The 17,856-nt window shown below is 45.0% G+C and overlaps 1 protein-coding gene and 1 long non-coding RNA gene across 3 annotated transcripts in view; one reads left to right on the forward strand and one right to left on the reverse strand.

Moving 5' to 3' along the window:
• Nucleotides 1-1,703, reverse strand: part of DOCK5 (dedicator of cytokinesis 5) — a 218,722-nt gene extending 217,019 nt beyond the window's left edge. Inside the window, exon 1 of the mRNA XM_042983204.1 lies at nucleotides 1,627-1,703. Within this exon, the coding sequence (XP_042839138.1) occupies nucleotides 1,627-1,669 (43 nt within the window). The 5' untranslated portion in view covers nucleotides 1,670-1,703. The remainder of the gene's footprint in view (nucleotides 1-1,626) is intronic.
• Nucleotides 1,704-2,022: 319 nt separating this feature from the next.
• The window catches only part of LOC107180700, a 37,015-nt gene continuing 21,181 nt past the window's right edge, over nucleotides 2,023-17,856 (forward strand). The window contains exons 1-4 of one of the 2 annotated variants that reach the window (XR_006216601.1): nucleotides 2,023-2,498; nucleotides 4,709-4,801; nucleotides 4,886-5,006; nucleotides 5,318-5,620. This is a non-coding gene — a long non-coding RNA (uncharacterized LOC107180700). Of the gene's footprint in view, nucleotides 2,499-4,708; nucleotides 4,802-4,885; nucleotides 5,007-5,317; nucleotides 5,621-17,856 lie in introns of those variants that run through there. The other variant, XR_001511456.2, reaches the window with a different exon arrangement.

Here is a 17,856-nt window from a genome sequence, read left to right on the forward strand (position 1 = left end):
TTCAATCATTTCACTCCCATAACTACTGGTTACTTAACTGGCACCTGTCTGAACCTCATGACCAAATTAGGACCAGGTAGTGTCGGGCAGAAGAAACACCCACTCATTTCTGAGTTGCCACGGGAGAGTGCAATGATTCTAAATAAAATTTAAGAGGGAGAAAAGTTTTTTTGTAATAGAGGCAACTACACACACACACACACACACACACACACAGTATATATTATTATATATGCAGGGACATACACACATAAAAGGTCACAATTAAGAACACTGTATAGTGAATGTTAGAGGGCGTGTTTGTTGTTTTTGTAACTGACTCGTGGTTACAGAGTTGCAAAGCACCCAGAGGCTGCTAAGCTTATCTCCGAAAAGGACTTCACTGTCAGAAAGCACAGAATAGCACAGAAGCACAGACTAGGTTCGGGGACCACTCCCTACTAACCGAGGCGAGGGAAACACGGCGGCAGGGAAGGGACTCAGGTGTAAGATTAAATTACAAATAGGCCAAATGAATGAAGCTGCGAGGAAGTGATAAAATCCTCAACACGCACCACTGTGTCTATTCTAGAGAATCGCCCCGCGAAGGGCAGCGTTTCCAGGAGACCTCAGCAACCTCACTGCGGGATAAACACTGCAAGGACCACGGTTTTTCATCTGGCTCAAAACCAGGCACAGCCAGTGTTTCGGGTCCAAAACGACACGACAGCAACCCCTCCGCGGGTGGTGGGGGGCTCTCCAGCACCGCCGTTTAGGAATGCCGAGTGCCTAGCCAGGACCTGTCAAAGTTTTCTTACTAAAATATCCTCATCTCCTCCCACGATGACACCCGGGGCTCGGAAGGCAGTCTTCCACCCGCTCGGGGCACGCTCCGTTGAGGACGGGCGTCTGCACGATCAGCCCCCGGGGGCAGGCACCCCCATCCCTGGTCACACACTTCCTGTCTCTTCCCTCACGTCCCCCCCCCCGCAACTTCGGTCTCCCATTCAGTTTCCAACTGTTACCAAGGTCCTAATCCCTGGAGGAAAGGGGGGCAGGCGGCTTTCTAATCCCCAACTCCTCACTCTGGGGCATCCGAGAGAGCCCAGGGAGGGAGAAGGCAGAAAGCCCTGGGTCCGCGAGCGGCACCCGCGTTCTGCCGACGGCGGCGGGTTAGAAACTACTCAATGAAACCCCAAGGCTGGGGAGGAGAGACGCGAGCGCCCAGCCCGGTGCCCCAAACCGACAGCAGGCGAGCGCTCGTTTTGTTTTTTCCTTTCTTTCTTTCTTTCTTTCTTTCTTTCTTTCTTTCTTTCTTTCTTTCTTTCTTTCTTTTCTCTTTCTTTCTTTCTTTCTTTTTTTTTTTCTGACGTCTCGCCTGTGCCCAGCGCTGGCGCTTTGGACTCGGGAGCCGGATTTCCAGTCCCGGAGCCCAAGTGCACTTCCAGCCACTCCGATTCCCCAGACCCGGAGCGACGTCCCCCTCGAGGAACCGCCGCCGCGGGAGCCGAGCCCCGCCCGCGCCCGCGAGGGCAGCGGGGACCCGACCCCGCTCCCGCGCAGCGCGCGTACCCAGCCGCCCAACTTTGCGCCGGGCAGGGCCGCCCCCGCGAACTCCGCGGCGGCCGGGGTGGGGCGAGCACTCACCGACCCCGTACTTCTGCCTCTTGGTCGGGATCCAGCGGGCCATGGCGGCGACTTCGCCCCGCGGCGGCGGCGGCGGCGGCGGCTGCGGCGGCTACAGCTCCCGGGGCCCCGGCCGCCGCCGCGCCGCGCTCCCGCGCGCCCCGGGCTCCTCCGCCATGTTCCGGCAAACTTCGCCGACCCCGCGAGCCGTCTCCCCGCCGCGCCGCGCCGCCCCGCGCGGGATTCGCTCCGGCTCGGCCCCGGCCCGCGGTCACCTGCTGGGCCGGGCGGCCGCGCCGCCGTGCGCGCCCCTCCCGGCGCCGCCCCGGCCCCTCCCGCCGGCCGCGCCCTCCGCCCGCCCGGGGCCGCCTCCGCGCCCCGACCCGCGGGCGCCCGGCCTCTCCCGCCCGCCCCGGGGCTCCGCGCTCCCCCGGCTCCGCCTCGCGCACTTCCCGGGAGCGGCTTCCCGGGGCCCACTGGGCTCAGAGGGTTGTTTGTTTTGTTTTGTTTTGTTTTGTTTTTTCCTCTCGGTGTTTGGCGCTTTTCCCCGCCTTCCTCACCCGGATTCAACCCTCGAGGCTGGATCCCGGGGGGCGTCGGGAGGGCCGGCGGCGGGTGGGCGCGGAGTGCGGGGTCGCTGCCACTGCGCGCGCCGCGCCTCGGGGGGAACTAGAATGCGTTCGGGAGCTGCCTGCCGGGCCCCGGGCACCCCCAGTGCCTGGCACTCAGCGGGCGCTCAATAAATATTTGTTGAATGAATGAGCAGTTGACTACCGCGTTCACCCCCTGGAGCTTTAACTGACACCGAGAGGACCGGAAGCCGGGCTCCAGGGCGGACGCGACCTCCCGGGGCCACCGTTGATAGCTTTCAAAGCGGGCGTATTTGTCTCCGGGTAAGTGGAGACCTGATGCGAGGGACCCGGGCTCCTGAGACGTGTCAGCTTCCAAGGGGAGCTTCGGTGGGAAAATTCTTTAGAGAGTCTTAACTTGGAAATCCTGTACCCCGCCCCCCCCCACAAACACCGGGACGCCTCCCCAGCTGAAGGCATTCAGACCCTTGTGCTCAAGGGAAAAGATCGCCCCAAGACCTCCCTTTTCCAAGACAGCTGCAGCCCAGAGAGCATCCTTGTGGAGGGGGGACCAGGGCACATCCGAGAGACTCTTCTCCATCGGCCGTATCGTTTTGACCAACAGCCCGACGCACGGACTGTTCAAATGCACTGCCGCAGGCTCCACTTGGAACTCACTTCCTCCTGGAGAGACCTCGGGAATGAAGGGGGGGGTGGGGATCGGAGGCACCTGGCTTGGGGGGAGGGGAGGCGCTCGGCTACCTTACACGGAGAAGTAAAATCTCAGAGTAAATGAGCAGCCGATTTGTGTTCCCGGTCTGAGAAAATACCTATTGAAAGAAACTGTTTTGTCTTTGCAGTCTGTGAAATTTTTCTGGCCTTTCTGGAACATGAAAGAAAGATAACGTAGTGAAATAGAGTGAAACTTGATTGAAAAATTAGTGCATTTTAATCTTGGTAACGTGTGCAAAACCATATCCAAAATAAAAAAAGGGGGGGGGTCCTGTTCTAGGTGGGTAATTCCTAGGGCTTATCCTCTTCTCCATCAACAAGTAGGCATTTATTTGCAAAGTGTAATGATAATTTAAGAATCCGTCACTTTATTTTTTCTTAATTTTTTTTAAGTTTATTTACTTTTGACAGAGACAGTGCGAGCATGAGCTGGGGAGGGGCAGAGAGAGAGGGAGACACAGAATCCGAAGCAGGCTTCAAGCTGTCAGCACACAGCCTCACGCGGGGCTGGAACCCCCGGAACTGTGAGATCCTGACCTGGGCCGAAGTCGGAGGCTTAACCCACTGAACCCTCCCGGGCGCCCCAAGAATCTGTCACTTTAGACTTAACATCCAGGAGGCACTCCACCATATCCATGAAATAATTTTTCTTAGCCAGTGACATCACGATTAACCTAATGTCATCTTCTTTCTACCAATGTTTATTAAGGGCCTGTTAGATGTCATGGGGCCCAGCAATGAATAAAGGAAAATCCCTACCCTCATAGAGCCTACAGTCTGGAAGACAGAGGAAAACAAAACAAATAAATGTGTGCCAAATGAGACTAAGCATGTGGAAAACCCAAAACTAGGAGGATAGGATGTGCTGCTGTTTTATGCTGAGTAGTCTGCAAAGGTGCAGACATTGAAGAATCAACCGAGGGAAGTATGCAAAGGCCTAGAGGCATGTTTGGCAGGTTCCCAAAACAGCAAGGAATCCTCCTTTGTAAGAAAGGAGTTAGTAGCTGTGTGGAAGGCAACTTGGTCCAAGAGGCACAGGGTGGCGGGATAAAGCAGGACCCTGAAAAGCATAGTAAGGGGCTTACATAGAACATTAGATGAGATTGGAGTTTTTGAGCCAACCCTCCAATACGATCTAATTTGCTTGCCTATGGGATGAACGGACTATAAAGGCACAAGGGAAGACAGGAATATTTTAGTAGTTCAAGCACCAAATGAAAGTAGTTGGGGCCAGGATAGTAGGGGAGAGATGGAAAAGAGGTTGGATTCTTAAAGTTAAGAATATAGTGGGACTCCTGGGTGGCTCAGTCGGTTAAGCGTCTGACTTTGGCTCAGGTCATGATCTCACGGTTGGTGGGTTCGAGCCCCGTGTCAGGCTCTGTGCTGACAGCTCAGAGCCTGGAGCCTGCTTGGGATTCTGTGTCTCCCTCTCTCTCTGCCCCTCCCCTGCTTGCACTCTCTCTCTCTCTTTCTCAAAAATAAATAAACATAAAAAAATTTTTTTAAAAAGTTAAGAATACAGTGTGCACGGAGGAGAATTCACTGTGAGGCCTCTGGGTCCTTTCATTAGCTTGTTTTTGGAAAGCCCGCAAAGAAAAAAAATGTTTTGTGTTTTGTTTTGTTTTGTTTTGTTTTCCTTAAGAGCCCCACTGTATATGCTTCAGGCCCCAGAGACCTTGGATCCTGTCCCTGGGTGTGATAGACAAGGTGGGTCAAGGATGACTCTAAGTTTGGGGGCTTGAGTAACTGGTAAATATATCCACGTTGTTCTGTATTGAAGTTTTCCTTTGTTATTTCTTTAGGACTTAATCACCTTTAGGACTTCCTCAGTGATTCCTCCACGTGGACCCCTAGGAGCTGAAGCATTTGCATTATAGAATGGGGACTTCACAAAGGTATTTCAGTTGTCTCTGTTCAAGGAAATTGCTTAACCAAATGTTCTCTAACTACTGGTGTACTTTGAATTTAATACACATCAGGGTGTTCCGTGCGCGTCCAGTGGAACCGGATTTCTACCAAAATGATTTCAGCTGCCTTTTCTGGAATGTTTTCAGCGCCACCCCCTACCACTCGCACTGAAAGCTCTTTGCAGAACTTGAGGTTTGAATCTGGGTGCTGGATATTTCAAGTTTGACAATAATTGCGTTAAGAGGGTTGGAGGCAAACGGAAAATTTTAATTACAGCCTTCAGTACGTTTATTCTTTTTCCTCTGAAGACTGAGGTCCACCCACTTTGTTATATCCAATGGTTAAATCCCAATTTGAAAGTCCATTTAAATCATAAAAGCAGAGCTATTCAACGTCTTTTATTAAAATTAGGCTTAAAATTAGAGAGTCAACTAGACGGGTAGGTGGAATAAAAGCATGATTCCCAGAAATATCAATTTCTTTTTCCTCTGATGTCTTTTCAGAAGAAACATTAGGCATATTCCAGAAGCACTGATACTCAGACTGCGAAACCCACACAAATATAAACACATTTATGCACGCACAAGCACTAGCATACTCTGCTTGAAGGTGCCTTGGAGAAAGAAATGAGGACAAATGAATTTGAATTTGGAGGCTAGTTTGACATGAACATTGTGACCATCCCTCACAACGCCTGAATAGATGGATGTGAAGACAATTGGCGAGGGCTTGCTTCCTCCGTTGATTACAAGGTTTATTTCGCCAAATCTGGCTGACTTGATTGCTTCTCTGAAAAAAGCTATGGATTCTATTAAAGAGCCTCTCTCTCTCTCTCTCTCTCTCTCTCTCTGTCTCTCTTTCTTTCTTTCTTTCTTTTTTTTTTTTTTTTTTTTCTGGATGAGCCTACATATGAGTGAGTGTAGTTGCTAGAATAACCAAAAAAAAAAAAAAAAAGGCGGAAAAATGTAATTGGCTCTAATATCACTTTGAGGTCTTCTGAGGGCAAATGCTCTAGCTTTAGGACAGGGTGGTTCTATGTAAGTCAGGCGCAGGGTGAGGCATTGTCATTTGGGACCCATGAGCTAAACTGGACAAAGGAACTCACCCCTGCAGCCCTAGAAGTACTTTTTTTTTTTCATAGACCCTAGAAACTCACATTGCTATCTACTCTCTGCCGCCCAGATGATTTATCTGGTGAGCATCTTTGGGTCTGTTCTCGGCTCTGCCACGGGCCGTGGTAGGTCCACTTTCTCTGATGACTGGGAGATGATGGTCACTTCTCCAGTGCTAGTCATACCCTCACCCCCATCGCTGTGAGATGGGTGCTCGGTAAGCTTAGCTTTCACCCTCTTTGCAAACACGGCAAAAAGCTTTTAGTTTTGCTTCTGGAATGCTCTTTGCTGCAGACATCTAAATGTGCTTCAAGTTCACCTTTGAAAGAAGTTGATGACATGAGCAACTCAAAGTCATTATTAGCTTGATGACAGTTGGATCAATATTCAATGCGAGAAGCGAGGAACACCACTTGAATTTTCAAAACTGTATTTATGTAACGTATCTTGAAAAGTTCCTCTATGTGTTGAAAATCTATCTTCAGGGGCGCTTGGGTGGCTTGGTCGGTTAAGCCTCTGACTTCGGCTCAGGTCATGATCTCACGGTCCGTGAGTTCGAGCCCTGCGTCGGGCTCTGTGCTAACCGCTCAGAGCCTGGAGCCTGTTTCAGATTCTATGTCTCCCTCTCTCTCTGCCCCTCCCCTGTTCATGCTCTGTCTCTCTCTGTCTCAAAAATAAATAAACGTTAAAAAAAAAAAGAAAATCTATCTTCATTAAACTCTGTAGAACAAGAGGTGACAAAAACTAAGAAGCAATGTGGAAAAATTATAATGTAAGCTTAAGGTACAATAATTAAACTGTGTATGCTGTAATATACTTATAACTATATAAAATTATATTTTGCATGGAAAATGACTGTAGAGGAACATTAAAAATGGAAATTTTTAACCTTCTTCAAAAGAAAACTACTTGGTTGCTGAGATTCCTGGACCATGTAGGAAAGCAGAAAGTTAAATGCCTAAATTTGACCTTTATTTGGGATAAGAGTGAAGTTTCATTCTGAAGCCCCTTGGTAACTGTGACATTGTGACTATGTTGTTTAGATGACTGTCATAGCAGATTTTTCTTCCTGTTACTTCATGGTCAGTTAAGAAACAAACATTTGATCCAGAAATTTTATTTAATACCAGACAGATTCTCCATGGTCACTAGCTGTAGCGTAACAATAATAATTACTATTCATGGCCTGTGCCTGGCACTAAGCTAAATCAGCTTGTCTGATCCTCACATAACCTAATGAGGTAAATAGAACATTATTGTCACCCCCCCCCCCACTTATAAATGTGGAAAGTGTGGCCCAGAACATGTTAAGATATTGCCCGCGTAATTACGTAGTGGCAGAACTAAATTCAAACCCTGAGCAGATTGGTGCCAGGGTCCATGCTCTAAGCCAGGAGTTAGTGAACTGTGTGTGTGTGTGTGTGTGTGTGTGTGTGTGTGTGTATATACAGGCCATGTATATATGTATATATACATATATATACACACACACAGTTCACTAACTCCTGGCTTAGAGCATGGACCCTGGCACCAATCTGCTCAGGGTTTGAATCATACACACACACACACACACACACACACACATGTATATGAATGTATACATATGTATGTGTATATATGAATCATATATATACATATGTATATATACATACACATATGTATACATACGTGTATGTATATCTGAATCATATATATACATATGTATGTATACATATATATGTATATATGTATATACATATATGTGTATGTGTGTGTATATATATATATATATATATATATATATGATTTTGTAGGCCGTGTGGTCTCTCTTGCAACCACTCAAGTCTGTAATTGTAGGAGGAAATAGCAACAGACAACATGCAAACAAATGAGTGTGGCTGTATTCCAATGAAACTTTATTTGTAGACATGAAATTTGAATTTCATGTAATTTTCATATATGATGAAATATTCTTTTTGATTTTTTTTCAATCATTTAAAAATGTAGAAAACATTATTTTAAAATTTTATTTTTGAGCAATCTCTACACCCAACATGGGGCTCCAACTTACAAACTCGAGATCAAGAGTTGCGTGCTCTACTGACTGAGCGAGCCAGGCACCCCTAAACATGCAGAAAACATTCTCAACTTGAAGCCCGTACAAAAACAGGTCATGTGTCGGATTTGGCCTACAATTCCTGGTCTAAACCATGACTGTCACTTTTTGAAGTGAGTGGAAAGGCTAGGGGGGCCTCCAGGAGAGGGGCCATGGTAACAAGGGAGACAACAGTGTAGGACCTTCGCAGCAGAAGTTTGCTGTGTAAGAGTTTGAGAGAAGCTCCTAGAAGAGAAGTTGTTGAAAGAGAGGGACTCCAAATAGTTAGAGGATGGGGCACTTCTAAAAATAGTATCTGTTTGAGGGAATTGCCTCCTGGCCTAACCCCTCTGAACTCTATTCTGAATAATAGAAGCTATAAATAAAAAACATATCTCAACCTCTGGAAGACAGTGGCACACAAGCAACTGTTTTGGCACCCACCAAACAAGTAGACTTCTTTTTTTTTAATGTTTATTTATTTTTGAGAGAGCGAGAGCACGCACGTGCACAAGCAAGGGAGGGGCAGAAAGAGAGGGAGACACAGAACCTGAAGCAGGCTCCAAGCCGTCAGCACAGAGCCTGACACGGGGCTTGAGCTCATGAACCGTGAGATCACGACCTACGCCAAAGTCGCACCCTTAATTGGCTGAGTCACCCAGGCGCCCCTGAACAAGTAGGCTTGTAAAGATGGAGGGGGGAGGCATATTTATGGCAGCATTATTTACAACAGTCAAAATATGGAAACGACTAAGTGTCCATCCGCAGATGAATGGATAAAGAAGATGTGGGATGTACATACAATAGAATATTATTTAGCCGTGAGAAAGACAGACATTTGCTATAGCATGGGTGGACCTTGAAGGCTTTATGCTAAGTGACATAAATACTGTGTGATCTCAGCTATATGTGGAATCTAAAAAAAGCCAAACTCCTAGAGAGGATAATGGCGGTTGCCAGGATCTGGGGGGTGTGGGAAGTAAGGAGATCTGGTGCCCCAAAGGAGATATGACAACTGCTGTGAAAAAAGTTTGCATGGCCAGGTAGATACCAATGACACCACCTGGCAAAGGTCAGAGCTGAAGTGAAAGGAATATGGGCAGACTGGTGTGAATTCTGAGACACAGACTCCAGACTTCTCCAGAAATACTTGGAGGGGGACTTGGCAGGGAAATGAAGGTGTTGAAACTGTAGAACCAGAGACAGATTGGAATTGTTTTAGTTGTGCTGAAATATGGTGACATATAAAATTGCATACATGTAAGGCGAACAATGTGATGGGTTTGATACACCAATATATTCAGAGGTAATGACCACAGTAAGGTCCACCTCCGTTATTTCACATGATTACGATTTTCGTGTGTGTGGTAAAAACAGTTAAGTTTTACGAACCTTCGGGGGGCGCCTGGGTGGCTCAGTTGGTTAAGCGGCTGACTTCAGCTCAGGTCATGATCTCACAGTCCGTGAGTTCAAGCCGCGTGTCGGGCTCTGTGCTGACAGCTCGGAGCCTGGAACCTGCTTCGGATTCTGTGTCTCCCTCTCTCTCTGCCCCTTCCCCGCTCATGCTCTGTGTCTCTCAATCTCAAAAATGAATAAATGTTGGGGTGCCTGGGTGGCTCAGTCGGTTAAGCGGCCGACTTCAGCTCAGGTCACGATCTCACCGTCCGTAAGTTCGAGCCCCGCGTCGGGCTCTGGGCTGATGGCTCAGAGCCTGGAGCCTGCTTCCAATTCTGTGTCTCCCTCTCTCTCTGCCCCTCCCCCATTCATGCTCTGTCTCTCTCTGTCTCAAAAATAAATAAACGTTAAAAAAAAAAAATGAATAAATGTTAAAAAAAAAAAAAAGATTTATGAACCTTCGGGGCACCTGGGTGGCTCAGTCGGTTAAGCGTCGGACTTCGGTTCAGGTCACGATCTCTTGGTTTGAGCCCCGCGTGGGGCTCTATGCTGACAGCTCAGCGCCTGGAAGCTGCTTTGGATTCTAGTCTCCCACTCTGTCTGTCTCTTTCCTGCTCACACTCTGTCTCTCTCTTTCAAAAATAAAAAAAAATTAAAATTAAAAAAATTTACAAACTTTCAAGAACATAATACGGCATCATTAACTATAATCACCATGCTGTGCTTATAGGTTCCTAGAACCTATCCACCTTATAACTGTAAGTTTGCACCCTTTGAGCAACGTCTCATTTTCCCCTCCCTCCTAGACCCTAGTGACCACCAATCTACTCTATTTCTGTAGAAATATAGTTTGAATTTTTAAAAATACCACACTATATTTCACAATATAAGTGAAATCTTATAGTGTTTGTCTTTCTCTGATTCATTTCACTTAGCATAATGCTAGGTGAATGCCCTCAAGTTTCATCCATGTTCTTGCAAATGGCAGAATTTCCTTCTATTTCCATGGCTGAATGATATTCCACTGTACATAAATACACTCCATTCTCTTTTTCCATCTATTCATTGACAGGTTGCTTCCATGTCTTGACTATTGTGAATAATACTGCAGTGAACATGGGAGTACAGATATCTCTTCAATATCCTGTTCTCCTATCCTTCGGATATATAGATAAGCAACATTCTGAAATGCTTTCGTGTTCCTCAGCTCGTTAAAATTGAGACAGCTATTTGCTGCCTTTAATGGTCCTTGGACTCAGAATTCATGTGTTTGAATGTTAGTCTTTTTAGTCTCGGAGAACCTACACGTTAGCATAGAGTTGTTATCGCCACAATAAAAGTGACTCAAAGTTTTAAGGATGGTTCATTGGATAGCAAGATTTTAAAGTTGGATATTTGAAAGCTATCCTTTGACTCAAGCAAATGTGTGATTGCACAGCCCATTAATGGTAGCTTAACCAACCTTCAGCCTTAAAACATAGACAATGTTTTAAAGTAACAGTCTTCAGGCTCAGCAGCTGGCTTCATCCCTAGATCATTTGGCCTTGCATTTGGATAAGACTCCTGAGCTCACATCTTTCAAGATGAGGAAGTATCTCAACATACTTTGCAATAGTCACCTGGCTCAGCTGCTTCAGGAGGACGGTGCCTGGGGGTTTTTACTCACATAGTTTCTTAGTCATGTTCCTGTGACATAATGTTCTTATTTATTTAAACAAGCATTTCCCTCCCATAAAATTCAGCCTCAGGGTTTGTTTCTCCGAACCACTCATACCACTTACCCAAAAAAGTCTTTTAGGAGGAGAAGTAAACTCACTTACGTTCTTTGTGAAGGTGAACTCCATTTAGAAATGATCTGACTGTTAATGTTCGTCCTTGTTCACTGGGCTTGGCCCACACTTCAAGTGCCAGGCAAGCGCTGGCCCCGGGGAGCTGTGTTTTGATTTCCCCCGTGATTTGCCAAAAAGGCCTCTCTTGACTTCAGTCTTCCTATTTGTAAAACTGTTGTTGCAATTCATTGTCTGGGTACAAATGTTAGAATTCTTCGGAGAAGGATGTTATCTGAAGACAGGAAACTACCGTTCACGGAGAATGTGAACAACAGGAAAATTCCACCGGCCATGGATTTTACTTAATGTTCTGTAAGCTGTTTGGAGTGGAAGCATCCCAGTAAAATGAAGAGACCTGTAGTAGATCCATCCAAGAAAGGTAAAATGGAAATATGCACAATGAGGAATACAAAGGGAGGTAGGACCACAGAGTTAGGGAAACCAATTTACATGAGATTATGCTGTACGGTTCTCACTTCATAAAATGTAAAAATCACAATGAAAGATGGAATTCAATGTACATGACCAACACTGAGTCAAGAAGTAGATAGCCTCAGGTGTCCAAATAGCAGAGAAGACGTAGAAAATGTGGTCAAAATAGTACATCTAAAAAACATGGCAGGCTTAGATATAAAGGCAAATACTTTTGTGTATTCCAAGAGGAGATCAGCTGAGAATTTACTGTAAACTATTCCGTAGGAAAAGATGGGATGCTTCCTCATGTCTTTTATTGAAACAACATAACCCTGGCAGAAAAGCCTGTTAAAATGTGGGAGGGAAAAAAAATGCAAATTGATATTTGTGCAGATACAATACAAATACAGCTGGAAATAGAGATCCAAAATGAAATATTAGTGCATTTCATCAAACACTCCGTGAAAAGAACAATACAAAATGACTTCAGTTTTATTCTCAAAATAGAAGAATAGTTAGGTAATAGGAAATTAACAGCAGAATTCATCTCATCAAAAGGGCTCTCGGGGCGCCTAGGTGGCTCAGTTGGTTAAGTGACTGACTTCGGCTCAGGTCATGATCTTATGGTTTGTGAGCTCAAGTGTCACATCCACGGAGCCAGCTTGGGTCCTCTGCCCCGCCTCCCCCCCCCCCCCCATCCCTGCATGCTCTGTCTCTCACGCTTCTCAAAATAAATAAACTTTTTTAAAAATGTAAAAAAAAAAAGTCTCAGAGAAAAACCAAATGATCATCTGGATAGATACTCAACAGGCATTGGATTAAAATTAACATTCATTCTTTTTTTTTTTTTAATTTTTTTTTTTAATGTTTATTTTTTTTTGAGACAGAGAGAGAGCATGAATGGGGAAGGGTCAGAGAGAGAGGGAGACACAGAATCTGAAACAGGCTCCAGGCTCTGAGCCGTCAGCACAGAGCCTGATGCGGGGCTCGATCCCACGGACCGCGAGATCATGACCTGAGCTGAAGCCTGCCGCTTAACCGACTGAGCCACCCAGTCGCCCCTTAACATTCATTCTTGATCCAAACTCTTAGTAAACTAAGAATGACATAACGTCCTCAACTTGATGCAGAGTGTATCTTGGAAACAAGCAGACAGCATCACACTTAAGGGCTATATGTCACGTATTTCCACTCACCAGAAATAAGAAGCGAAGTCCTGTAACACCACCGTTAGAGCAGAATTCAGGATTGCTCTATCCAGCACAAGAAAGTGGGAGACATCATTTGGAGACCAAATTGTTATTGTTTGCTGATTATATAAACTGGCTCACGGAATCAACAATGAGTATTTTCACGCCTGAATTTCATCGTATCATCTAGTTAACCCTTTTCTCTTGTTTTGATATATACATAAGGGGACTTCACAGGCCAAAGAAACCCACTGGCCTCTTTCACCAAATTTACTACCACATGGTAACACGTGATATTTCAGTTTCTGCAAAGTTCAGTTCCCTCCCCCACCCCCAGACTTCCCCATCTTTACACACAGAAAAGAATTTAGTTTCAAAATTATTTCACTTGCCACAGAGAAGCTTAAACAGGTCAGCCCGATTGCTATTGTTTTGTCAGTAGTGTGCCCTCTTAAGTGGAATGGGCCTCTCGGTGGGCTGTAAGATGTCATTCTGAATTCTCCTGCAAGGCTCTTGCGGCTGCTTCCCGAAGAGGCATTAGCGGGACCCTCCGAGTTCACCTCCCCGGCCAGTGTGAACTTCCAGCCCTGCCCCTGTTGTTGATCTCACAAACCACCCTTTGTGCTCAGACCACAGAACTCTAGTTGCAAACAAGACTTTGGGGTGTGGTTGCACAAAGACGTTTTGCACTGAGCCCGTGTTGGCTCTGAGTGAGCCTCCTTACCCTTAGGGACTGAGTTAACTCTTAGGGAATCTCTAAACCCTGTGATGCAAGAGAGCCCTGAACCTTCTCAGCTGGGCGAGAGAATCACCTGCACTTAGTTGAGATGGCAACAGCATAGGAAATAAAATTCACGAATAACACGAATCGAATTGGAAAATATAATTATCATCACGGCTGAATTAACCATGAGGATATCCATCAAGCAATTTAGGAATGATTTCAGAAGTATTGGTAGTTTTCTTCTTGCCATGCTCAAAGTCTTTTCTTCAAACATTCCTTCTGATAAATACATCCTATGATATCCTAGAAAAAAGGGGCTTGAAACTCTCTTGGGTTTAAAGATGTCCACAGATGTAAAATATTCTTGTTTCAATGCCCAACGTAGAATGATACAGTCAAGTTTAGGGAATGCATTAGAAAGAGGGCAAAACTTCAAAATAAAATTTCACAAAATCAGCCCATGACAATTTGTGTCTGCATTTTAAAATAGAAATACAGTAAAAACCTTGGTTCGTGAGCATAATTTGTTCCAGAAACACTAATCCAAAGCACTTGTATGTCAAAGCAAATTTCAAGAACCATTGGCTCAGTTGGGATCACATGACATTTGCCATGATGTGCTACTCGTATTGCAAGACACTGTTTGTTTATCAAGTTAAAATTTATCAGAAATGTTTGCTCATCTTGCAGAACTCGTATTGCAAGACATCACTCGTTCATCAAGTTAAAATTTATCAGAAATGTTTGCTCATCTTGCAGAACACTTGCAGACCAAGTTACTTGCAACCCAAGGTTTCAGTGTAATTTACTATGCTATGCAACCGAAAATAGCCGATGAAACTAGGAAGGCTTAACACAAATTAAAAGATCAAGGGAAAGGGGTGCCTGGGTGGCTCAGTCAGTTGAGCATCTGAGTCTTGGTTTCAGCCCAGGTCATGATTTCACAGTTTGTGAGTTTGAGCCCTGCATCGGGATCTGCATGGACAGTGTGGATGGAGCCTGCTTGGCATATCTCTCTCCCTCTTTCTCCCTGCCCTTCCCTGGCTTGCTCTCTCTCCCTCTCTGTCAAAAAGGAAATAAATAAACATTTAAAAAGAAAAACTTAAAAAAAAAGATCAAGGGGAAAATACTGCTTGCTATTCCTGGAAAAGAAAGCTGAGCGGGAACGTGGTAAAAAAAAAAAAAAAAAAAATCAAATCAGGGGCAACCTAGTGCTACATAGATATGGTACCAGTGCCACCTACTGTCGTGAGTATAAATTGCAGCTGTGCAATAGTCAATTCTCAGAATTCTTTTAAAACCTGCCCTCTCATGGCAGGAACAGGTGTTCTATATTGCTTTCACTATTTCCACTTACCTAAATCTTACTCTGTGTTAAGAATTACCGTGCTAAGAGCTTTACATTGATCTTCTTTACATCGATTTGTCACGACAGCTCTTATCAGGCAGGTGGTATTTTTATCCCCATTACGTAGATGAACAGAAACAGGGCTCGAGAGTCACTAAAGAGCTTACCCAAGGTCATATAGGTGGCAAGTGGCAGAGCCCAGGGTAGAACTTGGGCTCTCTGATCAGAAATCAACCTCAAGGCTGCTCTTCTGCCTTTGGAAGCTACATTGCTGTGTCTTGAGATCTCTCTTGTCGGGGGGGTCTTACAGAATATGTTTCTATCACTTCAGCCTCAGTTTATCATCGTCGGAAAAACTCATGCAGAGGAATGAATATGCTATCATGATAAATAATATATTTATTATAAAACATTATCAGGGCAAAGAAGAGGGTCTGCAGAGGGTTTGCATGGCCTTTCCTATTTTATTCATAAAGTATTTTTATGTTTATTATTTTTATTTTGGGGGGGATACAAGTGGAGGAGGGGCAGGGAGAGAGAGAGAGAGAGAGGGAGGGAGAGGGAGAGAGAGAGGGAGAGAGAAGAGAGAAAGAGAGAATCTTGAGCAGGCTCCATAGACAGTGCAGAGCCCGGCACGGGGCTTGATCTCACAACTGTGAGATTGCGACCTGAGCCGAAATCAAGAGTCGGTCATCCAGCCGACTGAGCTACCCACGCACCCTGGTCTTTCCTATTTTAATAAAAAAATGTGAATCAAGTTTCAGGCCTTTATGTGCCTTTGTGCTAATTTGCGTGCCTGACACTGATAACTTGTATTTGCATATTTTCAGATTACCACAATTTGAAAATAGGAAATCTGAAAATAGGAAGATAGGTCAGATTTTCCCTGAAAGTCACCCCCTCTGAGACTAAGGATTCCACAGCCATTGTAGTTCTACGGTTCTAAGAATGGCTTATTGGTCCTTATTTTGCATAGAAGGCTCGTTATCAGACCTTCATTGGCTGTTGTATGCAGATGCTAAACGCTCCTCTCTCCTCGCACTGTGTTCTAATGAATCCCAGGGTTTGTGCTAAGTGTAACGCATTTTGGGTCCAAGCTTTAGAAAACATAAAACCGGGGATGGAGCAAGAGGAAAAGTATAGAATAGATGGAGTTCACTAGGGCAGAGGGGAAAAGTAGAGGGAGCCAGCAAATCTAATCTGGAGGAAGAGACAAAATCAGGAGGGTGGACCCAGGATCCAGTTCCAGGGAAAAGCAGAAGCTGGAGAGCCAGTCCCAGCTCACACCCATGAGCCACACAAACAGCCCGAGTGTCGTGGAGTCAAGATCAATTGGAGGCCCGTGACGGGAAACTCGTGACTGTGTGTTCTTAGGAGACCACCTTTGAAATCAAGAGTCAACACCAGATACCATTAGGAGTCCAATCAATTCAACTGTAAAAATATTTATGTGGTACCTTTGGCGTGAAAAGCACTCTGCCTTCACGCACCTCCTCTCCTTGTCTTCTCTGTAGATTTGCACTGGCAGCATTTAATGCAATCCAGCTGCAAAGACTTAAAAACCTCGGTGGCTGAGTTCCAGTCTCATTCAGCATGGTGCACCCCAAAGCTATGGCTTAGTTGCCTAGTTACGGCCTCGACTGGCATCTCTGAACTGTGCAGTGATTCCTGGGTCAGCATCCTACTTCTCGCCTAGAGAAACCTACTTCGTACAGTATTACTTGCAAATTTTTTCTCTTTTTAAAAATTGTGGTTAAAACAACACCTAACATTAAATTTCTCATCTGAATCATTTTTCCGTGTACAGCTCAGTCGTGTGAAGTAGATTTCCCTTGCTGTGCAACATATCTCTAGATCTCTAGAACTTTCTCATCTTGCAAAACTGGAGCTCTATACCCATTAAAACTAATCCCTCTTCCCTCCTCTCTCCATCCCTTGGGCACAGCCTTTCTATTTTCTGTTCCTATGACATTGATTACTTTGGATACTTCATATGAGTTGAATCACGCAGTCTGTGTCCTTTGGCGACTGTTTTATTTCGCTTAGTATAACATCCTCAAGGTTCATCCGTGTCATAGCGTGTGACAGAATTTTTTTTCTTTTTTTAAGGCTGTGTAATATGCTATTGCACATATATGCTACATTTTCTTTATCCATTCATCCATCAATCATACCTCTTGGCTGTTGTGAATGCAATGAACATGGGCGTGGTACTTCTTATTTTTTTTAAAAACACAGAACTTCCCGCCACCTGAAGGTCTAACAGTGTAAGGAGTGCGTATAAAAACTGAGGCAGAAAGATGGTCAGTAGCAGGCTAACAGTCTCAGGAAGCAGAGCATGTGGGAGAATTTGTGATTGCCAGGCATCACTGCCTGCACATTTCACTTAGAAAAAAGTGTAGCTTTTGGCAAGACCCCTTGGGTTTACAGAAAGACAAATTTGCAACAAAGGGCTAGATCTTTTTTTCAATGACTCAACCACGCCACGTAGCTCAGATCTCCAGTGTCACCCAGGGATTTTGTGGGAGTCATCATCATCTGCTGCTAACATGGAGACAGGAGGGCTTTGTCAAACTCCACAAACTCCTGCTTACAGGGTTAGGAATAGCATAGATTCTGAGCTCTGAGGACACTATTGTTAGTCCATTGTTTTTAAACTTGGGAGAATCATTTAAATTCTTTAAATGTCAGCCTTCTATTTCTCAAATGAGGGTGGTAATACAGACTCCTAATTTTGGGTGAGGATTTAATGAGAGTAATTGTAAATTCTAAAAAAAAAAGTGTTATATAAACATTGACTACATTAGTTTTAGTGAATATCAGTATAATAGCATTTGTAGCAAACTTCTGTTTCAACTTGTCGTTTAGCTGCTTGATTTCTTTTTATAATTCAGAGGAGAGCACAGTTTGTTGATCACATCTGCTTCGGGGTTCTGAAAAATAAGTTCTCTCCTCT

The sequence above is a fragment of the Panthera tigris genome, chromosome B1 (assembly GCF_018350195.1).
Source record: "Panthera tigris isolate Pti1 chromosome B1, P.tigris_Pti1_mat1.1, whole genome shotgun sequence".
NCBI classification, from domain to species: domain Eukaryota; kingdom Metazoa; phylum Chordata; class Mammalia; order Carnivora; family Felidae; genus Panthera; species Panthera tigris.